The 26,833-nt window shown below is 42.8% G+C and overlaps 1 protein-coding gene across 16 annotated transcripts; it reads right to left on the bottom strand.

The window, feature by feature from the left end:
• Positions 1-26,775, bottom strand: LOC105282638 (serine/threonine-protein kinase mig-15). 16 transcript variants are annotated; one of them, XM_011344763.3, is made up of 21 exons: positions 25,582-26,775; positions 23,994-24,059; positions 20,352-20,408; positions 19,011-19,055; positions 18,640-18,922; positions 18,336-18,547; positions 17,999-18,227; positions 17,650-17,907; positions 17,226-17,392; positions 16,727-16,747; positions 15,136-15,321; positions 14,790-14,893; positions 14,100-14,191; positions 13,942-14,018; positions 12,239-13,036; positions 8,149-8,298; positions 5,055-5,268; positions 4,751-4,971; positions 4,341-4,658; positions 3,625-3,924; positions 1-3,451 (listed from the first exon to the last, which is right to left on the bottom strand). In XM_011344763.3, the coding sequence occupies exons 1-21, from the start codon at positions 25,645-25,647 to the stop codon at positions 3,368-3,370; spliced, it is 3,948 nt and encodes a 1,315-aa protein (XP_011343065.1). In that variant the 5' UTR covers positions 25,648-26,775; the 3' UTR covers positions 1-3,367. The 16 variants fall into 16 exon arrangements, with proteins under 16 accessions (XP_011343065.1, XP_011343066.1, XP_011343064.1 ...); XM_011344764.3 differs by having other exon boundaries at positions 14,100-14,170; positions 17,226-17,401; positions 25,582-26,774; XM_011344762.3 differs by having other exon boundaries at positions 17,226-17,401; positions 25,582-26,774.
• Between the last annotated feature and the right edge of the window lie 58 nt (positions 26,776-26,833).

Consider the following 26,833-nt stretch of genomic DNA (forward strand, 5'->3'; position numbering starts at 1 on the left):
GAAATTACGAATGTCCGTATATTTGACCTTAGCGATAGTATTGGATAGCAATAAGAAAAATAATAATCGTCGTAATCATAGTACATCGCGTGTAACAATCGTGACGTTCGTGGAGTAAGAGTAGGAATAATGAATAATCGCAGTAGTAATAGTAATAATAATAATAATAATATACAATCGGAGATAAGTTGCAGCGGCGACAATGATCCCTACGTCGTAAAAAATCATCGCTACCATCATCTTTGGGAGACAACACATTGAAAGAAAGGACAAGGAGGAACTGAGGAACGCCATGAGAAAATTAGGATTATTGAAACGGCTCAGAGGAGACGCCGGATAAAGGAAAGGATGAATGGAAAATGAGAAGTTTCCGTATAAAATTAGTTCCGCAGGTCTAGCGTGTGTATGTGTGTGTACGTGTGTATGGTAATTAATGTAATGTAATATTACTATCATAATATTATCCAAATTCCTGCCAATCGCACTTAGCCGCCCAAAGTACGGCCAAAGATCAAAGACTCATTCATTCTTCTTTCTCGCTCACTCATTCGTTCTCTCCACTTGCACTCTCCCTTTCGCCTCTCTCTCGTTCGGTATGTCCCACTCGTTCTGTCGTCGCGCGATTAAATGCTTCCTCCGTTTAAAAAGCAGTCTTTCGTTGCACTACGCGGAGCACCGTCCCTTCCTACGTCCGCCCTCTCGTTAATGATATAAAAAATGTTTTTGCCGCGAGCGTAATCTACGTGATGCCCCCTGATTCAGCTACCTCCGCAACTTACGTGACGCTCTTTCGCGACCCCATTACGCATCAAGTTACTCCCGATTGAAGAGAAATGCACCTCCACGTGCATCGCGTGACACGTCAGATACTTATTTAATTTATTTACGAATAAATAGATGAGCGTACAATCGCTCGCTCGTGGCTCGACTTGGCTCGATCGCGATGGGATCACCGTCGCATTCGCAATCTTGATCAAAGATCGATCTCTTTGGTCTCACTCGCTCCGAAGCGCATCATGAGCGAAGACGCGTCGCGAGCTGCTTGCGCCGGGCGAGAAAGAAAGACGCGCCGGGATATAGTCGCTTATCGTAAATCTCGCTATTCTCACTAAAACGTCAATTTTGTTTCTCGTACGAAAAACCATCGATCCTCGCAATTGTACAAGTAATCGCGTTTAATCGCGTTTAACTTGATCGTCATGCTTGTTTCTTCGCGAGTCATATTTGCGCGCCGCATGAACCGAATATTTCCGCTGGAAATTTCTATCATAATCGCGTCTGACTCGCCATATCAACGAGATCCCTGCAACATTACGTATACGTTCGATAATTCCGATGCCTGGCCGGCACCGTGAACGGTGAAGACCAACCTCGAAATTCATTCCGGTTATTAACACCGTTAAGCCTGCTTAAAAGCGACTGCCGGATAATCTAACATCAATAAACTCGCGGTGTGATTACCGAAGGATTCTCCCCTTTGAAGCGCGGAATAATCTTTCAGATTACGTGATCAGACCGTTAATAACCGGCCCGAGAAGCGGGAGCGGCGGTGCGCGATCGAGGAACGAGCAGGAAGACGGGAGGGCAGGATGCTCTCTTAGTGCATGTCTCGCTAAAGTTAGAAATTTCTTACAAAAGCCGAAGACTACGTTTACCCGCATTGTTCGTCGCGACGTTGTTCGTCGCGACGAGAGAATCGTACGAATGCGCGGGACCGGGCGCGTATCAAACGTAAAAAGAGTTTTACACGTCGGACCTGAAGATGAACCGTGGAGGAAAGAAACTTGGCTATTCACGTCTCGTCGTCACGCGAAATCCCTACGGTACAATTAATCTATTATTTGTAAAAATGCGACTCTTATTCGCCCGATTCCTACCTATCGCGTCGCGCTGTCGACGTCACATCGTCACCGCGCGCGTTGCCCGCACGAGCACAAAAGAACCCTTTCCTCCTCTTTCCCAGTTGCTATACTATACAAATCAATTAACGTTAGTAATTACTCTCGCTTAATGCTAAATTTTATCATGATATCGCGTCGTATATGTCGACGTCATCTCGGTCACGGTCCCCATGTCGCCAGCCCGTCGTAATGCATGCGTGCCTGCCTGCGTGCGTGCGTGTGTACGTGTATGTGCGTACGCTCTTACTGGAAAAACAGTAAGTTTCGCTACTCGCCTTGTAGCGGATCAAGACCGCGCCGGAACCTCTCGCTGAGAAATTAACGAATCTCGATGAAGAAGAGTCGATTACGAACATCATACAAGCTGTTCACTCTTTTTATTTCTCGAGAATCTCCGATACGACACTCACACAATTATTCATTATCCGTCGGAGCGTTTCCTTGTATCGATCTGAACGAAGGAAAGTCTCTTAGAATGACGTCTCGCTCTCCTTTTTTTTCTTTCTTTTTTCCTTTTTTTTGTACAAATTACCAATTCACCGATATTGCACGAGTATCCTTATACTGAAAATAGTTGCACGGTACAATCGATCGGCTGTGCGTCACTGGTAATTCGTTAGCGTTGTTCTTACGGCTACCTCTCTCTCTCGTCACTGATTTTAGAAAGATCAGCACAAATGAAGTTTATGCTTTATTTCATGTTATTCTAAATCATTTCTCCGTATAAAACACTCTTAAGTATTAACTATTTATCAGACACAGCAAAATACACTTTGTTCTATTTTAACATTAAGGTTCTTCCGGGAATTAAAAAGGTGTGTTTTTTTTACGTGTACATGCCAACGCGTAACGAATACAGACTTATCATAGTAATTAAAGCGATAAATTTGTATTAAAAAAAAGAGAGGGGGGAAAATGTGTAAAGGGAAAATACATAGAATACTTTTAATACGATTTACCAGCGTGCAATAATTCGTCGTGCGCACTCTTGATGAGATTCACTTGCGCGTTTCCGCACGTTAGGCCGCGCTGCGCAGTCCGCAGGGCGAGCAAGTGAGAAAACAAAGGAATCTCTTGATGAGGAGATTCACGAACGTTAGAGTCCCCGGTGCGCCTCGCAGTGGCAGCTGCGAGTATCGTTGGAATCTGTCGTCGTACTCCTCGTCCTCCTCGTAAACATAGTTATACGCGAGATTACGCGGATAATGATGAGGATAGTGACGATAGTGACGCTGACGTTGCTGATGATGGTGATGCTGCTGCTGCTGCTGCGGCTGCAGTTGCTGATGTTGATAAGAATGCTGGCGGTGCACGCACTTCCTGGTCTCCAAGGCGCTAGGTCCTGGTAGTGAAGGGCGGGCGAGTGTGCGCGCGGACGCTGTATATCCCGGGACACGTGGAGGAGCATTGTGCGGCGGGAGTAATCGCGTGGGTAAACGTGGGGCCAGATTCGGCCTCATTCGGGATCACCAGTTGGCCATGCCCGGTTTGTTCAGAGTCATGAAGTAAATCTGGCACGAACTACCACCTTTCGCCGACGAGAAGAATACCTGCGAACGTTATGTGAGATCCATTTACAAATGTGGCCCGCAGCCTTATGTAATTTTGTGCAGTTGATTATTTAAAATATTTATAGCCAATAAAAATAATGTCTAATAAAATTTAAAAATTGTAATAAATTTGTGCATAAAAGAATTTATTGCCTAATCATGATGGTACGTACCTTATCGTTACGTTCACAGAGGAACTTGAGCCGTTGAGCCTTCTTGTGCATGAAGACACCGTCGAGATGACCACTCTCCACACTTCTGATTTCTATCGCCTTGTTACCCCAGCCCATAATCTGTCCTGTACCGATGTACGCGACGCTCGTAGGCATCTCGCCCCATTGAAGAACCATTGTCTTCGATACCCGGCCATAAGTATTTACGTATACGCCCTCATTGTCGTAGCACAATAGCAACTGCATGCCGTTACTGTTGGGCAACGCTACTATACAGTGCGGGCAAATGGGGCCCTGAGTCTACAATTGGAAAATGCACAGTTATATTGATGTACATCTTTAAAAAACATCAGTAAGTACACAGTTCCTCGACTGATTTGATCTACTTGTTTCAAATAAAACATTTAACAATTTTATATTAAAGTGGAACTCACGAATGACATATCGATTGCTTTATTTTTTTAAATTTAATCAATTTAATCCGATTTAAAAAAATTTTCTTTTTCTCTTTTCAAATTTTATTACCAATTCACCGATATTGGTATTAATCGCCAGATTTATTAAAATATCTGTCAACATATCACTGCACGTGTTCTAGTAACGACAAAGATTACATGCAAGATTTATTTGACCGAGATATTTGTTCGATTTTGCAAACGAAGAGACAAATAAATCGCACCGCACGTATCTATACGAATCTGACTTATCTGACTTACGTGTTTCGGTAAATATATATCATAAACCGTGGCGGAGTCCAAGTCAACCGCGTGAAAGCCGTCCGCGCTACCGTAGATGACCTTTAGCCTTGAGCCTTCCTCGATCGTGAGATCCACCAGTAGCGGTCTGTGCGCCAGTTCGCCGAAAGATTTGAAAGCCATAAACTTGTGATACGGCTTTGGCGCCCAGGCATAAATCTCTATGGAATCCTTGAGCGCGATCACGAGGAACTTTATCCTCTCGTACTTCACTATTTTGAAATGCACTGCACCTTGCAGATCGCCCACGTTAATCCAACCGTTACGTCGCTCCACTTGCTGCAAACGAGCAAAAACATAGCAAGATAAAATTATGGTGAATACCAGGAAGGAGATATTTCCTTCATGATACACATAAAAATAAAACTTACGTCGCTGTGACCATCCGTTCGCAGAATCTTGCTCTTCAACCAGGAGAGATAGTAGACGCGTACTCTGTTCTTCTTACCGCTGATCGTAACCAAGATATTCTGTCCCTCGAGGACTTCCATCTGTTGGAAACGTCTTCTGTTGATTAACTGGTAAACCTTGCCCTGACCACTTCTGTCTAACAGCATCAGGCCGTTCTCGGTTCCGATTAACAGATTCACTCCTGCAAAGTTAATTAGGATTTAATAGGCGAGAGTTAATTAGGATTTACTAAGGTGGAAGAAAACTTTACTAAACTGTACGTACCCCATAACGCGGCACAGAGGATCTCACTGTTGAAACGCTTCTTGTATTTACGTATCTCAGGCGTGTCCGACGCCAAATCGTGGCTGGTAGGAGTAACGTTGACGTTAACGTGTGACTCTCTCCTCGCGGGACCGGCACCAAATCCAAAAGTCAGGAAGGATCGCTGCTTCTGTTGAAGCGCAAATGGAGGAGGCGATTTTACTGCTTGTCGATACTGCAACAGAGATAACTTTGCCGTTTGAAAGATCTCGGGCGAGAGACGTCGAAATGCCGCTACTAATAAAAAAAAGTTCTACTTTGTACAGACGAAAGAGATGCTGTATTAAAAAAAATGTGTCAACCTTCAACCCAAATACTGCAAACACAATCAACGGAAAGGTATCATCATCGCACAAGAAACGCGTAAAATTTCTTTTTAATATAAAAACAACATGCAAAGAAAAAATTAACAATGAAATTAGGAGTGGGCAAAATCAGTCGAATCAAATATGCGATATCTACGTGGCATTCCTCCAAACAAACAAATATATCTTATAGTAAAACGTAATTAAATCAAAGCTTCTATGCGCAAAGTCAATGTATGAACGTAAAGATGAAAAGAATGAAACGCATTCGTATTATGTAACCCGTGTGTGTATATATATATATATATATATATATATATATATATATACCGGAAGGGATGCGTTTTTGATAAGGGAGGTCAAGCAGATTCGAAACCAACCAACTCTGGTGCTGTTTAATGGCACATCCACAACTGTTAGCTCATTACTTCGTATGCCTTGGTTATTCTCGGGTACATTCAACGAGATTAAACAGTTGCGTCGTGAAAGCGCACGCAAATTCAGCCCTTGCTGACGCGCTTTTCACGAGCGAGAAATAAAACCCAGAGGAAGGACAGAAGAAGGAAGAGAGAGATGTGAGAACCAAAAGCAGCTCGGTGGTCTCGCGGTCGTGTTAGGAATATCGTTTACACCGTGTCACACCGAAACTCAAGAGCAGAGATCCCGCAAACCAACAAAAACAGGAGAAAACAACCTGCGCGTACACAAAACTGGCATTCATCTCGCGGTGCATAATGAAAAAGATCAACGATCGAGAGGCAAAATAACACGATGCCCTTGTCCCTTCATACAATTCCCCCCCTCGCGCGTGACGCGAGGAGGCAGAAGAGAAAGGAGCAACGTTGAGAAATTGTACATGTGGCTGAATAGATACTTACATTGTAATTAGTATTGGGATTGGAATGGTCAGTAGAGGGCCCTGCCCTTCGGGTTAGAGCTCCCGCACGTCCCACAACACACAACATAATCCTGAATTAGTCACGCTGACAACCGTATCATTGAAACGCTTACAGAGATCACACGTGAAACAGAGACATGGCATGGTCTATATAGATCCTACTAATCGTAACGTGAGAAGCGTGACTGTGAATCCGTGTAATCCTGTACAGGTTCCGAATCAACTGGATATTTTATCTCTACTACCGCCGCGATCTCCTCACGTCTCTCCTTGCACGTGGATCGCGTCCAATCTGAGGTCGATACAGTGCTCTCGCGTAGCTCGTGTAACCGGATTAAATTTCATGTTTTTGGACATATCGTTACAATCCATTTGGATGATCAATTCGAAAAAAAGATAAAAGAAAGAACCAGGGAAAAACGGAGAAGAACCATACGCGCTTGCGAGAAACTGTCTCATCCCCGTGACGAAGCGAGAGAAATACAAAGAATATTTAAGGGGGTACGAGGGAGAACAAAGCTATTGCGTATGACTTTAACGAATTGAATTCTACAGGAGGTACGAATCGCAAAGGCTTCTTTGATGTTTTTAGCCCCTGAACTTGACGGGAGATTCGGGTAAAACGATGAAGTGATATTTCTGGGCCATTACTAGACTAGTGGTAACTTTCTCTCCCTCCCTCTCTCTCTCTTTCTAAATCTCTTTTATCAGAGTAGAAAACACGATGACTTCACAGATCAAATCGGATGGTTTCCTCTAAGAGCTGAAATTTCCGCTAAAATCAAACTCGGAGCTCTCCATTCCTACTAACATCGAATAATAAGACGCAAGGGAATTTCGCACTTTTACACACTTTCCTGTACAGTATAATTTTGCTTATACACATGAAAAGGAAAAAAAAAAGAAAACAACGACAAGAATATAAAATTAATACCGGCAACGAAAATGATGAAAATATCTATTTACCAATTTAGCTAAAGTTCGCCATAGACGTGAGAATGCAGTCTAAAGAAACGAAACAACAGATTCATACGTATAGTCAACAAAATGCACTTTGGAAGGCTATTAACACGGACAATTAACAAGACATTGACACAAAGCATAAGCCGCCGCCGCCCCCTGTGTAAACCCTCAAACTTAAATGTACATGTACGTATTTACACGCGCAGCTCGGTTCTACCGACGTGATCCGAAATTAATCTTATCGAAGCGTCGAGAGCAACTGTTACAGCCGTTGCCACTAGTCTGTCTTCAAAGCCTGGCAAAATGTACGTCCGTATGGCGTACCGAGTCAGGTTTGCGGGTGAACACAGTACCACACGCGCTACGTACCTATTTTGCGACGTTACGCTCAGAATATCGTTACGATAAACGTAGATACACAAGTAGAAACGTCTTGAATCAATCAGAAAGGAAAAAAAAAGCATTACTTGTATCGGACGTAGGTCCGATGTATGATAACACGGACAAAGCATTCTCATTGCTACTGAACGAAATGATAATCATCCAAGGTCTCCATCTGTCATTATATACGTCGTACGTCACATCGCTCACAAGACTCACGCCTCGACGAGACACATACGTTTCGCATAAAATATAGAGAAGTCAGTCATGGAAGAGAATCGGATGCGCGCGCGCACTCGTCTAGAAGTTGATTATTCAAAGTATTCGCATAAACGAATCCTGTCGAGCACTTTCATGTTTTCAATAAAAAGGAAAGGGAACATTCGCGTTGCATCGACTGGTATCGCGGATATTCATATTTATCGAAATAATTGTACACGAATGCGCGCACGAATCGATATAGAATTGATAAAGAACATAAATGCACAGACGGACGGGTGAATCTGACCTCCTCACTAGTAGACTTGTCTTGTCGTTGACCCGGTGAAGAAGTTAGGAGATCCGGTAGCACCGAGCTGGGCCGCGAACCTGGGGACGAGTCGGATCTCTGGAAATCACCTCCGCCTCCGCTTCTTGAACGATCGCCACCTTCGCGATTCTGCAAATGAGTGATTCGTCGTTTATAACAAGGCAACAGAAACGGTGAATGAAAGCCAAATAAAAGAAGAAAGACAGAAGGCTCGATCGGGATCTAAATCTCTATTTTACAAGAATTTTTTTCCTCTCTTTAGTTTGATGATTTTTCATATATATTCCGAAACTGATATTGTGATTAGAATGAGACTGCTTAGCTCGCTTGGTGTATCAAATTACAAATTCAGATCTCGATACTGCGATACAGACATAAGAGATAGGGAATGAGTTGACGTCGATTAAAATAAAAAAACAGTAAGAACATTAGTATCATGAGGCAGGGGGCAAGGAGCAACGAGGAAGTAATGCTAACGACATGAAGAGCAATGAAATTATGGTAATGTGGATTATGCATCGTGGAGAAGCAAAAAGACAAGCGGAAACAATGAATGAAAAAAAATAGAAAGAGAACGAAGACTGCAAGATGCACGAGTAAAGCTACGAAGAAAAAAAGAAAGAAGAAAAAAGAAGAAGAAAACGAAGAGCGAAATGAAGAGTACGACAACGTGAATAATCGTGAAGTAGTTGTTTCGACAATGCGTCTAAACAAAGTCGTAGAGTTATTAATTTCTTGTCACATAACAAGTTGCGCAACTTACGTGTTACTTTAATCAATACGCATAGTGCAGAATACGTAAGAGAACGCAATCATGCAAACTGTCGATTAGCTAATGTCAATCGTAACATCTAGTTGCCTCTTAAATAATTTATCTCGTTAAGTTACCACATCGTGTTGTTACCACATTCGCTAAATTATTTTACACTCACTTTATTCCTGTAGCGACACAAAACATACACGAAATATTGATGTCTGCAATATTCATTACTAAAACAGTTCACACTGTTAACTTTACAATTTATACTATTATCTCTTTACACCAAATGTCAATAGAAATATAAAACCAATCTTGACAAAATGTACAATTCACGATGACACACAAAAGAATAATAACTATACATAAATAACAACATGAAAAATGATGATACTTGACACAATGTACAGCGGATACAAACAATCCTTCATCATTTGCTGCGTTTCTATCGTAGCAAACTAGGCTTACACTACAAAATTAGCTAATAACCGAAAAACTGAATGCAACTACTGCCTTCGTTTAGACATCGTGTCCACGATATTAGTGCACAATGGTTTCATTACACTCAATTTTTGGATGTTTCGACCAACGAGCGCGGATAAAGATGTCGTACGTTATCTAGAATTCAATGCATTCTCAGTGCCTTTCTCCAACGCACGTTAGTCTGGACGTATACAGCGATACAGATAAAACACAAGATCGCTAGACGCGTGTACATGCCGACAGAACACATAAGAACAAAATGAAGCATGCTTAGCACGTGCTGCAACGTAACGAAGACACGGAGATGTACGGTTGCTGGACGCGTCTGGACGCAAGTCTCGAGGCATGATATCACATCTTGTACTGCAAGCGTCATGCAAGACGGTATTCACAGAGACGGTGATCACAGTCACAGCCCCGTACGACATTCGACAAGATAAATGATTCGTCATCACTCTATATTTCCTGTTCTCTCGATCGCTCGACACTCTCCGAGACCGTTTCCTGTCTCAATATCCGTCTTCCTCTTCAGATTAGTACTTGAGTCTCTGTGTCGCGACAGTCTTATCGTCTCTTTCTTTTTTTTTATCTCTCTCTCTCTTGATCAGGATCATGCACAATATTAAAGATTGTGTTAGCACAAAACACACCCATACACGCCGGGCTCGGTTATTGGCCATTTATTGCTCTCCCGTTTTCTCGCCCTCTTTCTCTCCCTCTCTTCCACTCCTCTTTCTTTCAATCTCATACTCTTTCTTTCAGCTCTCTTTCTCTCCCTCATTCTCCACATTCTCAGAGTGCAGGGATTTGACACGAATAGGATTTTTGAGAGATTTGATACACAAGGACGCGATAGCACGTACTATTGCAACGTTATAATCTTTAGTAGCGTTTTAATAGCCCATGTATTAATGTATAAGAAGTCAGTATCGATTTCAATATCTTGGTGTCTCAAAAAATTAATTGTTATTAGTGCAGTTATTTTTCACATTGTTAAAACTTTAGTAGAGAAATTCTTGTTAGTAATGTTATCGCCAGTGCTGAGTTAGACACATTAAGAAAGCAAAACTCTAATTGAAATAAAGGATCCTCGATTATGCGAACAATTGTAGAATTATTAAACGATATTCGTTTTAAATACCGATCTACAACCAATTAGATACGTTATTAATTTAGCATCAAGTAGAAAATAAAAGCACACTTAAAGCCCCGACTTGATTTTCTTATCCCGTTATACAAAGAAGATGCAATTTTAATATCTTCTGCCAGAGAAAGATTTAAGTTGCGACTATAATAAAAAAAATTTTAATGAGATTCTTATCTGGATCTACCGCACTTCCAGAGATTCATCGAAATAAGGATTGAATATCAAAGTAGACCGGTTAACGTAGAATCGTAAAATCGGCATAACGTCCTCGTGACTCGCTATCACGAATGCAATCCGTTCTTTCATTATCTTTCGTTTTTTTTTATTTATTTTTGCCGAAATCCCGCGACGTGTCGTTGCGCCGATGGTAACGACGGTGTCGAGTATCCCGAAGAAATTCCATGCGGTTAATCCTCACTTCAGTTCCAGATTTCGTATTTTCGTCGTCGTAGAAGTGATGTTCAACCTTTTTCTGCATAGTATAGTGTCACTCAAACAGTAGGAGACGAGACTCATTTGCTGGGAACAGGGACACAGCGGTAAATGAGGAAAAACGGAGGATTCAGAATCTGATTTACGGAGTAGCAATTAATAATTCGACATCTCTCTTACATCCCGTTGCCCCACGTTAATTAATAATTTTACGAAAAACCCCGCAACCGTGGCAGATGTTTTAGATGAAGCATCAGAACTTTACAGATGAAATGTTATACGATTATTAATTATGAGGTGAATTGCCGGAAGAAACACCACGCATTAACGCTACTCGGCAAATACAACACATTTGCAAAAAGCCTCTCGTTGATGAAGAGCAGAGGAGAAAGTGAATAGGATGTTGTATTGTATCAGTAGCACCTCCCAGCAAGGATCTCCCAAGTCCTTAGTAACAACAGTAGAAACTAATAGTATATAGTAGGACTAATAGTAGTCATAGTGGTAATAGTTATAATGGCAAGACTAGATATATCAGGAATAACAATGGTAGTAATGGCTAGTAAGTAGTGGAATTAGTAACGAAAAGTTTAATATATTAACGGTATTCTTATCTACGTCGCGGCTTGAAAGATCCGACGTCGCTCCCGAGTGAAAAGAATCTAATCGAAGAATATGAGAGATGGTATTAATACTGCTAATATGATATTGATAGCACTAGTAATTAATAATGTAATGCTGCTACTTGTCTGAAAAATCGTGGAAATGAAATCGGTGAGAGGGAAATGCGCCTAAAAAGTCGAGCGTAGCTGACTAGCTTTCTATGTAATCGTTATGTATGCCATTGGATGTCGAAAGATCAGTCACGATGGTTTTTCTTGGGAAGAAAAAATGTGAAAAATCGAAGTGTCCATGAGTATGTCGAGTAGGTGCGAGCGATTTTGTTAGTTGATGAAACACGATCGGTATGTACAAACGGAGAGATTGATCACAGAAATTGTACAGCACAGCGAAGGACAAAAATACATAAATAAATGGTGAATAAAACGTGATATCTCCATAGACACTTCGAAGACACATTCTGGAGACGGATCGGGTGGTATATATGGTATATGGGGAAGATAACAGGCAGAAAATAACACGGTAAGGTAAGTGAGAAGGGTATTTCAGGCAAGCACACAGGCAGGACCCGCGAAGACGCTTGACGACGACTCGCGGGCTCGCGGGACTCGCGCGGCTAGGGAACTGACCTGGGTGACAATGGGGCTGTACTCGCTGGCCGTCGTACTGGCCGTGGACTTAATCGTTCCCGCATCGTCGATTACGGCAGCGGCCGTAGCATCCGAGGGTCTACAACTGCGTCTTCTTGCAATCTCGTCTTTATCGCGTCCGAAATCGTACCTCCTCGCCTCGTGCCTACTACCGAAGACGATCTCGCTCTCGGTCTTTTCTCGCCTGGGCCTCTGCGGGCCCTCACGGCTCAACGAGAAGTCCGTCAGTACAGGCTCTCCGGAACTGAGGCCGCCGCCCTTCTTACCAACAATTCCGGCGACGCTTATCTCACTGCCGCGTCGATTGCCGCTAGCAAATATGCTAGACCTCGACGAGTCCGACGACTTCTGCAGGTACGCCGAGTGCCTCGCGGATGGGAAAAAGTCGGAATTCTCACGGCGGAAGGCGCGCGCGAACGCGCTTGACGCGTTGCCCAGCTTCGAATCGCTCTCTTGCCGCCTGTGCACTGGCTTCAACTGTTGCTGTTGCTTTTGATGATGATGGTGTTGCTGTTGCTCATGTTTCCTTCGGGCTAACTGTTCCTGTCTCTTGAGCGTTCTCTCGCTAGACGAGGACGAGCGTTCGTCGTTAGATCCAGACTTGCTCGGCTGACCGACCGCCTCTTGCTGATGCTCCTGTTTCATTTTATCCAACTTTTCGTTAAAACCCTGAAAGAAGCGGGTGAAATCCCACTCCTTCAGAAGGAGCTGCTCGTCTATCTCTGAACGCCGGTTGGCGTTAGCCGTTGCACGATCGTCTGACATCTGACTAAGTTTCTAGAGTGCGCGTACGATGGCGAGGGTAATGGTACGGTGACAGAGAAAAAAAACAAGAAAAAGAAATGCGTGCGATAATAACAACATGAAACGATGGCTGTCGATGATGATACTGGTAGTGGTGGTGGAATGTAATGATACAATGTAGTAAAAATCGACTATCTTTGCAACGGTAGTGAGCAGTGCTTCATAATTGAGTCGGAAGTGAGTGATAAAGGCCAACATCGAATGCAAGATTACGCTTACGATTGGAGGAACGGAAAAAAGATAACGATAGAACGCGCTGCGGCTTCATCACCGTGGCAAAATAGTCCAGCGAAGTGTATTTATCGTTCGTATATGAATAATGTGCAGGGTGTATCGTACGACAGCGGCAAAAGTACAGACACAAGGCAGTGCACCATGGTGCTCGCTTGGAATATACAAAATCCAGTCATGATGAGTACGTAGAGCGAAACAATGAGGGGAGCGGACAATACTACTGTATTAGTCCCAATTATCGGTTAAGGTACGTACATATTTACAAAAAAAAAAAAGAAAAAGAAAATATGCATCGCGATCGTGCGTATTCCCTTCCTTCCGTCAGTCCTGAAATAGAAATTCAATTTTCGCGTCGCTGGACGCGTCGAGGAGCAAACTAACGAAGTTCCAGGGTCCAGGATCCAGGGTCAACGTATCGGTATTCATGAATGCCGCCTAACGAACGGGAAGGGAAGTTTGCATCGACCGCTTCGCGCAAACTACTAAAACGTGATTACACAAGTTCCGTACGTTTACATACCAGCGGGTATATGAAAAGATATCTCAAGTTATACCGAAATAAAATGTATCCGAATGAAGAAGGAGAGGTCTACGGTAACATATATTTTAGCTCGCATCGCAGCTACGGGAGAAAAGGTACTCACTCGTTTCATGACTAGCGTACGATCACCCGACTCTTCCTCATCGGGGGTTGGCGGGAGCGGGCGATTCGGTGCTCCTCCTGCGAAGATTAGATTAGATAAGATATTAAGTAAACATGCACCGCATCGCCGACAGCGTTCCTTGAAAGCGGCCTTCGTACCTTTCGGCTTGTCTTCGTGGTGGGAGTTTTGAGCGTTGTGCGAGGACGACGATGATGAATCCGATGACGGTCTGAAAGGAGAAAATTCGGGACTGCAACGGCGGAAATAGAGATTGCAGTGGAACGACGTGACGGTGGATGAAGCACACGTAATGCGTTGCCGATGTTGCGAGGCGGGGCGGGGCAGGACGAGGCGACCAAGACGACCATATGACGCGATATGTCGAAGCGTGGGATAGGCATGATGGAAGATGAAACGAAATGACATTAGTAAGATTATTACGACGTATCGCTGGCGTACTCTATTTATATCGCAAAAGCGTTAAGTGATTAGTTTGCGTTGGTCTGGTAATGATGTTATCATCATACATTACTTATCCCTCACTAGCGTGAGAGTAAATTCAACGAAAAGTATTGCAACTGCATTTTTACATAATTCCAGATTTTCACAATTCTGTTTTCGAAAAAAAGCAAGTCTTCTTAAAAGTTACAGATTTGCAATTGCAATAGTTTTCGTTGGTTGCAGTTGACATTAATAACAGTAAACATTAATTGGATGTATTTTTACGGCAACTGGTGACAATTATGGAACTTTGAAACAGTATGAGTTACTTAATATTCTCAGATATTCTCAAAACAAACATCTGCGATAGCATATTATTTCACGAAGTGAAGCATCCGTTTACTTACAGCGGCTTGGGCGGATCGCTGGCAAGCAGAGTACCATCGTTTCTCAAGTTGTTCCCTCCAGCATCTTCGAGATCATCATCGCTGTCGCTCTCGATTGATAGAGCCTAGAACGATAAGATGGTACGGCGTTTTAAAACATGATTTTCGCACTTGTCTGACAATTAATTTCTGCATCGTGTACTTTTTACCTCGAACTAGACGCAAGGCGACGTGTCTCACGCAATGAAACGACAAAGAAAAACGAACGATAATAAATGTAACAACGAGGAGAAATAGGGATGCAGACATAAAGTTAATTTTGCAGCTGAAATATCGATCGCGGTCGCACGTGGCTCCAATCGCTTACTTGATCGAGAATACTGGAAGATTGAGGCATCTGTTTGTTGTTCTGATCGTTACCACCTGCTGGCTGCACCGAATTCGATGTAGACGAGGCTGCAGGGCCCTTATGCTGCCTGTTTGGCCTTGGCGGGGCCTCGGGGCCCTGTGACACACCAAGCTCGATGAGTTGAGCAGCCAGTATCTCCATGTCCTACCACCCACACGCATACACGCACAACCCCGTTAGTCACTGTTCCGAGACACCTTTGAGAATCTTTTTTCGCTAGAAGCCACCATCGGTCGCAGCCAAATAAGGCAGAAAGGCGAGGAGAATGACGAAGGAAACGTAAAGTAGTATTGTAGTTAAGCGAAATTGTCAAGAATTGCTCAAATGAAACTTGAACAGGCCAATTCCGAAATAGATGACCGAATTTTAGGAGCATATTGTATCCGTGTTACTTTAAGAAATAGAAATCACGTAAATATGGAAAAGGTCTTGACACGTTTCTTTTCGATTGATAAAAATTCTTCGTTTCTGGGCAGAATATCACAGAACACTTCTGTGACAAAAGCGAGGAAAGAAAGAGAGGAAAAGAGAAATCCACAAAGCTAGACAGAATACGCTCTCAAAATTTAGCCACTTATGTCCGAATTACCTTGCGTAACTAATTACCTTTGCATAATTAGTGGAATGACCGATCCAGACGCAACACGTTTAATGAAACATCTTAAATTACAATTACGAAGAATTGAAGTTGAATATCACATTGAATTAATAATTTAAATTTTTATTCGAGTCTTTAATGTAAAATTTCGAAAAATATCTACTTTCTGATTTGTTCCGTTAATTCGCGAATGGCAGTCAATTTTCCATGTGTCTCCAGACACATTCTTTCACTAGTCGAACAAAAAAATCAAGGAAATTTCCATGCGTATTTTGTATAGCTAATATATTGTGGCATATGACAAGAGTTTCCTTGCTATTCTACCAGGTTGAGTCATACCCTTTCGTATACAGGGTGGTCCACATCAATCCTTATAAACGTGAAAACGAGAAGTGTTATTTTAACGATAGATAACTAAACATAGATGTTTATATTTTAACGACCCAATAGCAGAACGTTATTTCTCGAAACACTAACAAACGTGTTGTGTATATGGATCTAAATATGTACAATCCTACTGACAAGGAAAATCCACTTAGACGATCAAAGTAAAGTCCAGTATGGGACAATACAAGCATTCAAGAGAAAGAATATTAAAAGAGCGATTGTATGTGTGTTAGTACAAAAAACAGATAAATCGAATAATCTCGATCAGCTTATTTTGATATTTTTGAGCGTTTTTATTTCATATAAGATACTTTATTATTAAAACAAAAATTTCATTGTTATATTCTAGTTCTAAATATTCATCAATTGATTGATTTGGGACGTATTTTCAAGTTACCATAAAAATCAAGTCAATTGTTGCACACTGATCACGATTATTAAATTATCCGTATATGCAAGCGTCTGCGGACAAGCGAGTTGTTAACATACATTGAGAGTGAGAGAGTGAGAGAGAGAGAGAGAGAGAGAGAGCGAGAGAGAGACAAAGTGTGCGTGTCGTCTTACCTCTGGCTTCTTCGGCGGCAGCTACGGTAGGTGTGAACATAGAAAAAAAACAAAAACTAATACATTCCAAGTTCAGGTGCTGCCAGGAGCTGTGTACGTGTGTGTAGATATATATTGTAGAACGCATTAGCGTGTACGCCAATGACGCAGTAGCGAAGTAGAATACGCGTGCAATGAATACGATGACAAAAATATAGAAAAACCGCAAGGGTGGAAGTAAGAGAGAGAAACATACAGAGAAGTGAAAACTATGCGTCATATATAGAGAATACTTGGATCGAGATAAATACAAATTTGAGGCAGAACTGCAAAAAAAAAAGAGGGAACGACAGCGTACGCCTTTCTACAGAGACCTGGTCATCTATATTTTTCATTAATGTAATAATTCTTATTCGCACAGTGTAATTGGAAGAGAGGGATATATTTGGTTTCGGATGATTAGAAGAAGTCGAAGTGGTGTGAAAAGTGCGAGTCCACTCTCCTCTCACAAAAGGCTTACCATAGGCTTGAAAACGCTGTTCCTTTGAGGCGCGGGCTGTCCTCCGGATCCTCCGCTGCCTCCACCAGCGGGCGCTTGATGATTAGAAGGCGGCGTGGAAACTTTATGCGGCTGTCGGGGATCGTCCCTGGGGGTCGGCGGCAACGGGCGAGACGGTGGCTGTGGATCTGGTACCACTATTCGCGGTTATTGCCATTAGTAATGCAATGGCTTAAAATTTAAATTGAATACAACAGCAGCAGTAAACCAGCAAACCACTTTGCGGAAAACAAAATTCATTCTATTTTTCAAATTGTAATTTTTAAATGTCAGGTCTTAGATGTTAAACTCGTATTCTCTTGCATATTTCTCGAAACCTAAAGCCGTTTATGCTATTATCACATTTTTTAAATCTCGTAATCGCATATGTGAATATGAAACGCACCTATAAGTCTGTGCGGTATAGCGGGTCTCGCGGGTGGTCCGGGTTCCGGCACCTCCCTCTGAGATCTGCTTCCTGGTTTCTCTTTCGCAGGTGCTTGAGGCGGTACGTCCTGCGTCAAAGTCCTGCCTTCCTGAATTTGTTGGAAATTACGACGCAATGTATCGCCTCCAGGCGCCTGCACTATGGACGATGGCTCACCCGCCAACGCTGGTTCGTCCTCTTCATTCTCGCTACCGCTGTAGCGGTAGTCGTCTCGTTCTGCAACGAACGACGGATACGATGTTGATACAGTGCACTGCTTTGCCTGAAATAAATATCTGCCAGCCGAGTCTCGTTATCAAATTCGCACCTTTCTCCTGTTTACGTTTTTTACAGCGATCGATGTGGTCTTTAAGCTGTATTCGAACTTGTCTTTCCGTAGGTTGGTCCCGTATGAACGGATGTTTCAGGAGCTGTTCTGTGTAGGGCCTTTGATGGTAATCCTTTACCAACACCGTCTCAATAAAACCATGAAACTTTTTCGCCCACTTCTTCGACTTGAGCCGCGGTGGTGGATTACGAGGGATCAGGAACAAAGCCTGTTCGATGAAGCGACATTGTGAATTTAAATGGAAATTGAAAACAGTAAATATCGCGCGTAATAAAAGAACAGTTGCAATTGTCAGAATTGCTGAGGAAAAACTCACTCTCATAGGATGCAGATCGCAGAGCGGAGGTTGTGATTCAGCCATTTCTAAAGCGGTAATTCCAAGCGACCAAAGGTCGCTTCTATTGTCGTAAGTGGCGTCTGGATTCTCGTCGCAAGCAATAACTTCTGGTGCCATCCAGTAAGGTGTGCCGATGAACGTATTTCTTCTACCTATCGTTCTGTCCAATTGTGCGCTAACGCCGAAATCGACTGAAGATATGGGAAACGTAATTAATGACGCATGAACAGGTAAAAACAATTGCTCAAGTAGAAGATAATTGATACTTGAATCGCGGGCTTACCGAGCTTGACTTCGGCGTTATCAGTCAGCAGGACATTTTGCCCCTTAATGTCCCTGTGGATAACTTTATTGCTGTGAAGATAACTAAGCCCCCTCAGTATCTCTCGCGAGATATAGGCTATCCATTCTTCTTTCAGGCTCTGGCCCTTGGTCGACTTGACGAGGTCCGTGACGGAACCGGCTCCGCAGTATTCCATGACCAACCATAATTGATCGTCTTTGCCGGGTGATGACTTCTTCACGAAGGCACCGTAATACGTAGCTATATTTCTATGATTCGAGTACTGCAACGTAAAAAAGACTCATTTGCATTTATTTACTCCGCCAAAGGCTGACCTCGGGTTGTATACTATGACACGCGTACACACTTACCCGCTTCAGTACATTTATTTCCAACTTAATTTCTTCCTCCTCGTCCTGCAACGATAATACTAGTCACTTGAAAATTCAGATAAGAACGTTGTTTTGAGTTTCATTAAGAATTAATTCCGGAGGCTAGGCTATAACACTCAACGCAAACAAACTCGGTTCTCGGAAAACTGCGTTCCTAAATAGCCGAGATATCTATACAACTATTAAAAACGCATAAATTCGAGTTACTTGTGTAGTAATCGCAAGAAAATGAACTCTGTCAATATAGTTATCGAAACAAATCGTATGAGTGATAAAAAGTCTGAACGTGAAAATTCCGTTTTGTTGTCTAGGAAAGCAGTCTAATGTTCGTAAGTAGGTAAGTAGAGTCGAGGCTTTACTCGTGCGTTACACGAAGGAGAAAAGAGGCACGCTAAGAAGAGAAAAGAGAGAGAGATACATATATGCAATCATAATCGTATCGTTAAATTCTGACGCATCTTACACCGATTTATGTGAAAAGAAACAAACAATTCCAAGCACGGTAACGGTAATATTAACACCGTGATCTTTGCTTTAGATATAATTAGAAAAAAATGAGAAAGCCTGTTTACTCGGAATATTCCATCAGATAAATATCATTGCGTGCTAATTTTCCACATCGTAACTGTAAAGCTTCTTACGAGTTAAAGTAAGATAACATCAAACTAATCAATTTGAATGCACGAAATTCACGACTTCGAAAATTACTAATATGTTAAACAATTGGACGACGTTTCGGCACATTAACAATCATTTTACTTAAAAGTGAGCTACCTGATTTTTTCATAAAAATAAAGCGAACTCTAACAATCACTCTCAACGAAAGTGCATCTCAGTCAGTCAGTTGCAAAAGCATGTGCCTTTTCGTTTGGTGACGTAACGTATTCTAGATTCTAGGAGCCGTGAACGAGTATCAAATCCTATCGCGGTCGCTCACTCAGGTTCATAGAGATGGTCTTTGTCTTCCATCGGCGATACGCAGTAATAATTCTAGGATCGTTTGGTATATCGTACGGCTTCTACGTCTCGCTCGCTGATAAAAATTTATCTATCTGCGGTTAGACATACGCGTTGGCATTACTTTCCAGAAAGTCTTTTCTGACGATTGTAAAACATGGCTTTACAGAGTCGACTCGCATGAATGCTGTGTCGCACTTCATTCTCTCGCAAACACTTCTCCTTTGCATCTCTTTTTGCTTTTACGAAATGATAATCGTGATTACAAAATTTGAACTTTAACAATCAAGTGATGCCGAGTGCCGTATTAGTACAGTCCGGCTCTTAAAGAAAGAAAATTAGATCGTGCAACCGAATACTTGCCTCCGTGACGTCCATGACCTTGATGGCCGCCAGCTGACCGGTCTTGGTGTGCCGACCCTGTGGAACAGAAAAGCGCATTGTCATTATTAGCTGCTAAAGATGGATACATGAACTTCTAAAGATGAACTTCTAAAGATAAGCAGTGCACGTTCGTAAATTTATCTTCTATTTTATTTTCTAAAGCTAATTGTTGGTTAAAGAAATTTTTCTTTATAATGCACACTTTTTCTCGTTTCCTTTCTGCATAAATTATAAATTCCTGCTACTCCCACTCTCATCGTTTACCCTTTCAATAGTCTTTTCCTTTCTTAAACAACGTTCATCTTCGTTAATCGTCATGTTCATCAGGTATTATATGGATTATTTAAAAGAAAATAATGCACGCGCCGCAGTTGGCGCGAGACGAAACGCTTCGTCCTCAACAAACGACTCATTTCTTCTAGCTAAGGGATAGATGGGATGGCGTGCGCGCGACAGAAAAAGAATCGCCGCATCGCTTTATATATTCAGCCTTTTTTCAACCACAAAGCCGCATGCATACAGACGTGAACTATGGATATGAGCCGTCGACGACGTCTCGACGTCTATCCCCCTCAAAGAGAATCGGTTAGTCTCTTTCTCGCTCGCTTTTAAGCGGAAAACAAGTGACTACTCCTCGCTCTCGCTTTCTGCCTCTGAATCTCCACCTACGTGGAAACGTCACTTGACTCGTGTGGAACCGAGGCAGTTCCTGATGCGGATGATCAACCGCGTGCAACGCCGAGGGGCCGATTCGCGAGAGAAATCATTAAATCACGTGAGAAATCAACATAGAAAAAACATTTTTCATTAAAACTGAAATGTCTTCATAATGAGTGCATGGACTTATAATCAGCAAGAGTACCGCTGCATTCTTTGGAGCTAAAAAAATTTCGATTTCATCTTTCGTCATTAGTAACATGGAAAGAACGTGGATGATTCAACTCAATTCTATCTCTCGAAAACACTTTCGATGAGGGGAATCTCGAGGGACATATGTATGATTAATCAACGCTGAATCAAATTTCTCTAAAATTAATCAAGCTTTATCATAAATTCTGATAAACGTGCAGCATGATTTGTGTGAGATAGCGCGCACAAGTTTTCACGCACACGCGTGTTCGGCCCATTCTGTGTCGTCATCGGCAGCGGGTCATCGTCCTCTTCCTCCGCTTCTCTCTCTTTTTCTCTCTCTCTCTCTCTCCCCTTCTCGTCCTCCTCTATCCCTGCATAGCACGAAAGTAAAGCGTTTAAAGAGCACGAACGCGAGAAGGTGGAGAAGATTGCACGATGTGAATTCGACGCGTCTTTCGAGCCGATAAAGGCCAATCTTACTTAATTCGCACGTGAACTTTTTCCTTCTCTTTAGCGTAAACGCACACGTAACTTCGTACATGAGCTCCTTTTACCGCAATTCATCGTAAAGTGGGCCAATCGTTACAAGCGAGGCGCGAACGAGCGTGTTAAATGCAGCCGCATCGTCTGGGTGCGGACAACGTGAATTAATTGTGCCAGAACAACTTTCATTTTAATGTCGTTCACAGGAGAGGGAGCACACAGGAGAGTGCTGCCTCGGGTAATGTATATGTATCGCCACCCCTTTCTCGCCACGCCGGTTGTCGTCTTCCGATATAGAGCAAAGCTTCTCGCTTCCTACTTAAATTAATTAACAATATATTAAATTAAGTAACGATGAGTCAGCATCTTGAAACGTGATTTTTCAAATGCAGTTGTGAAACACATTGACGTGCACAGCATACAAAATTGTAAATCATTTTTTAATATTTACTCGGGAGATTATATTAACAATTACATGAATACTGCATAGTTAGCTGATATTCGATCCTCTTTTTGACTTTTTCGTAGCAGTCGCTATTATTTCCGTTTGTAGCAAGCGCCCGTTTATCTCTAGGCATCATTAATGACGCACATTGTACATGATTCTTGCGTCCTTCCGGTGGCAAAGATTCTCGACCTTTCTCGTACGACCATTTTTCACAGCGGGATACTCTCTCAAGGACGACCTTACCAAGGAGAATTTTTTCAAAGTGAATCATCGTCTCCTTCGCTTTCCACCGCAGGTGAAGAAGGAGTCCGTTTCCCCTCCATCATCGTCTCCCACGCAACTCGGCTACCTTACGTTTGTCTTTCTCTAGCTTGACAAAAGGGGCTCACTTCCTGTCGAGCAGTGTCACGTATGATTCTTACAAACGTCTTATTAATCTTCGTTATGTTTTTCAAAAATTATAATTAGGATTGGCTTACGACACACCGAACAAAAGACTCGAAATGACACAACATCGTCAATCAGCGATCCCGATATTCCGGTATGGAAACCCTGGAACTTGCAACGACTGCAGAAACAACTTGCATCAAACAGAGAAAGGCAATTTTTTTATTTCCTGTAGGCATTCCCGCTATGTGACTCACACCGCTTCTGAGCTTACCGACTCGATCGCCGACCAGTGTCTCTCGATATAAAGGAGAAATCATTCTCGTTTTTTTTCAACAACGCGGCGACAAGAAAATATCGAATCGGGCCACCTCAGCGCGAGGGGGCCTTATGCCTGCACAGGCGTAAAACAAGCCCGAGCATATCGCGAGAGAATGCAACGCCGCGCTATCGCCGCAGACACGAAAGTTTCCCACGTGCGTAACGCGATGTACGCAAGTGTGCGGCTTTAGATTTCTACAGGATGGGACGGATAACACACACGTACGGGAAACAACAGAAATACGGTGCACGCATAGTACAGCGCTCGTGGCAGATAAGAATTATGGATTACTAACGGGAAGTGTGAGAGATAACTAATATATAATACTTATTAGAAATTAGACGCGCCGCCTAAAACCATTTAGAATGTGCGAGTACTGTAATTACACTTTTGGGGCATTCTTAGTCACAATTCGATTCTACTCTACACTGATAATAAAATCGATGATAAAATTGACTATAATTGCATGGTAAAAAAATTATAGTCGGGATATTATAGCATATTTATAGTAAATTCTATTATAATACTAGTAATATAAATTATACTATTCCATTATATCATTAGCAATATTCTATATGCTTGGCGCCTCAGGATACTATAAATTATAGCAATTTCAACTATATTTTTTAATTAGTGTAATAAATCTCTTTTATTAGCAGGACTTTATTAACGTCCCAAAGAACAGTAGCAGCTCTCTCTAATTTACATTTAGCTGTGTTGCGACGTTGTTGCGATTCTGTGCTTCAATGAAGCGCACTGATTTATCGAGAGAGAAATCGGGATGACGAATTACTTCGATGAGCACGAAAACTGTGTCAGAAGTAAATAACGATTTATATGTGGGCATCCTGGAACACGCTTCTTTGTGACGATATCGTTCCTATTACGTGCATCTTTCTTCTTTTGTTCCATTGGTCTGACGTCTTACTCGCCTACCCGTTATTTTAAAATATCACGGCAAAAGGTTGTCACATCACCGTGAAATCGATAATTAACGAATCGGAGGCTAGCACAATTCCAACAAATATAGTATGTCAAACATATCGCGATAATATTATGCGGTTATTTTCAGCAACGTAGCGACAGATAATATAATCATAAGAAAAAGCAAGTTTTTATTAATACTCACTTTGTAAACCTGGCCATATGTTCCATTGCCGACCACCTCTATCAGCTCGAAGATTCCAGCAGGCTCCTAAAACATAAACGGCCAATTAATGTTTAATAAGCCCATGATATGATTTTTTCTTAATTGTAACAATAATCTGATAAATTCTGTTATCTAATCTGTTGGAAAAACGATCGAAAATCTCGAGCCAAAAGAGACTCTTAATATATAACAACATAATGCGTATAAAATAACAACAAAGTGGAAGTTGAAAAGAAGAAAAGTGTTTTTGAAGAAAATAAATATCTGAATTTTAAAGAAAGTTTGAAGGAAAGAAATGAAGAAAATAAATATCTGAAGAGAATTAAAATGAGAAATAAATACCACGTGGACTTTTACTTAAATAGCCATTGGATCAATAATCGGAGAATTAAAAAATCATCTAACGCGCAATCAATAGTAAAAAAAAACAGAAAAGTAAATTTAGATAGACTTTATCGCGGCGCGATCTTATCTTGTGACTGTTCAAAACGTCAAGACGATTTAATCTAACCTCGATTAAAATTAATCACTATGAAGTGTTCTCTGAAAAGAGTCTCGCAAAACAAAGAATAAAATATGTCTTTATTCTTCCAACTATAATATACAACGTACATTCGAAGGCGACAGCAAGAATATGATAGCCATCTTAAAAATGGATTGTCACGACGACCGTAAATAAATCACAAAGCAGATGCAAAAATACTACATGCAACTTAATACCGGCGTGAACGAATTGCGACATTTACATCAAAACTGCAACCAGCGCGTCATAATGACTGTTTTGCAGATCACCAAGGCGTTCACAGTTAGTAACTTTGAACTCCTTGAATAAATTATGTTTATTACTTTCGTCAAAAACGTTTAATTTATTTACTTTAATATAATAATAATTAATATTTAACATTTTAGTTAATTGGATCAAGAAATGAGATAAAGACTCAAAGAAGATCAAGTCTTCGCGATACTTTTCTACAATTTTCTACAATCGAGCGGAAAAAACTGCTGATTACAACTTGAGAAATCTTCCCGGAGTCTCGAGTTTGACGAACTGTCAACAGTGATCCAGAGTTGATACAATCGGGTCAATTTCCATATCAAACCGCACAGACAATACACTGAAACAAGTTCTCGAGGCGAGACCGGTTTTCTCAGACGAAAATCTTGCGTGCAAAGCTGATCTCACCGCTCAAGATATTTCAATATCACTCGCGAAACGCCAGAAGTGATACCGCACCGATCGACTCTGGCAGCACCGACTGTCACCGTACGCGGCCACGTTCACGGTGGACAAATGACGCGAACAAATGACTCCATTTTTTTCAGCAGTCCGATTGATGAGACGCGCGATATCACTGACGAGAGAGAAACTCTGAGAAATCCATCCATCTCCTTTCCGTCTCGTCATCGTCGCAGGTCGCGGAGTTCTCGGGAGGTTAATCAGCGAGTACAACGAAACGCGGATGACATCAGCCGTGAATCCGGACGGGCCGGATAGCCGCGCGACAGCGTGGCGTGCTATTCCCGCTTTACGTGAAACGTGCCGCGAGTAATTCCGATATTTACATACCTTCAGAGCGTTCAGGTCAATGTCGTCGAGCGAGCAGTTGACGCTCGGTGCCAAATTATGCGCCATCTTGATACGCCACTCGCGCTCCCTCGCGTTGTCTCACTCTCTCGCTCGCTGGCTAACTCGCTCGCTCGCTCGAGCTCACCGACACCGAGTTCGCCGAGTCTAGCTCCCCTCGCGTTCTTGCTCTTTTTCCCTCGAGCTGCTGCCTCCTCTCTCTCCTCCTTTCCTCTCTTGCCCTGCACTATCTTCTCTCACGGCTCGCGAACCGGACGAAAATACAAGGGTGGAGAAAGGGAAAAGTGCGCAACTTGGTTCACTGATCGCACCAACACATCGGGAACACGGGGGTAGGAGGGGGGAGGGGGTACGTCAAAGTAGCACCGACGAATCAAGCACACAGCTTACGGGTGTATGATCACGCGAAACTACAATGCGTGGCTACGCCGAGCACTTTTATCGAACCGCAGTGACAACGACGACGATAACAATACGCGCGACGGTGATCCGCAGGGAGGAGACACACGCGGAGCGGTGACGGAGCGGCACATGGCGCGCGGCGAACACACCTAAGGAGACTGCCGACTCTACCCGAGAGCGAGATGCACCGGAGGCCGTCTAGCGGTCAAACCGGACAGCGTCGCGCCTCCATCGCGCGTTGCGTCTTCCTTCGGGGTTCTCTGTTCGTTTTTTTCCTCTTCTTTTCTTCTCTCTTTTCTCGCACGCACACGGCGGGTGCACCAAGTTCAACGATGGAGACGCGCTATGTACACGCTCCCTCCTCTGCCCCGAGAGAAGAGAGACTATGCGAGCCGGAGAGACGCGGAGCGCCTAGCGCTGCCTCGGATCACTATGCCGTCATAACGGATGCGGGCGAATCGGAACCCAGGCGAGACAAGCCGAGCCGAACCGAACCAAGCCCACACGCTACGTCCTGTCTTTCGCACTCGTCGACAACTGCACCGCACCGCCGTGCACCGCCACGGCCGCGGATCGCGCACGCCTCTTTTACCCTTTCTCTCTCTCGCTCTCTCTGAAGCTTGCGCACTTCCAGCACGCCGTCCGCCGTCTTCGTTTATCCGTCTTTGTTGTTCACGCGATTACGTACCGCTACGCGCACGCTGACGTCAGCCGCTGGGCTAAACCAATATGGCGACGCGGCAGTGCGACAGAAAAATTCGCATCACTTATTATATGAGGCTCGTGCTACTCGCCGCGCCGCCGCCCAATCGCGAGTGTGTACGTCGCGCCG

Source organism: Ooceraea biroi, chromosome 4 (assembly GCF_003672135.1).
Source record: "Ooceraea biroi isolate clonal line C1 chromosome 4, Obir_v5.4, whole genome shotgun sequence".
In the NCBI taxonomy this organism is placed as follows: Eukaryota; Metazoa; Arthropoda; class Insecta; order Hymenoptera; family Formicidae; genus Ooceraea; species Ooceraea biroi.

Excerpts from the sequence above, each read along its gene's own strand:
- LOC105282638 (XM_011344762.3), bottom strand. The coding sequence starts at position 25,647 with ATGGCGCATAATTTGGCACCGAGCGTCAACTGCTCGCTCGACGACATT. Across the intron at positions 13,037-13,941 it reads GTACGCTAGTCATGAAACGA|AAACTTAGTCAGATGTCAGA; the intron begins GTGAGTACCTTT and ends CGCGCACTCTAG. Across the intron at positions 4,972-5,054 it reads CCTCTGTGCCGCGTTATGGG|GAGTGAATCTGTTAATCGGA; the intron begins GTACGTACAGTT and ends TTAACTTTGCAG.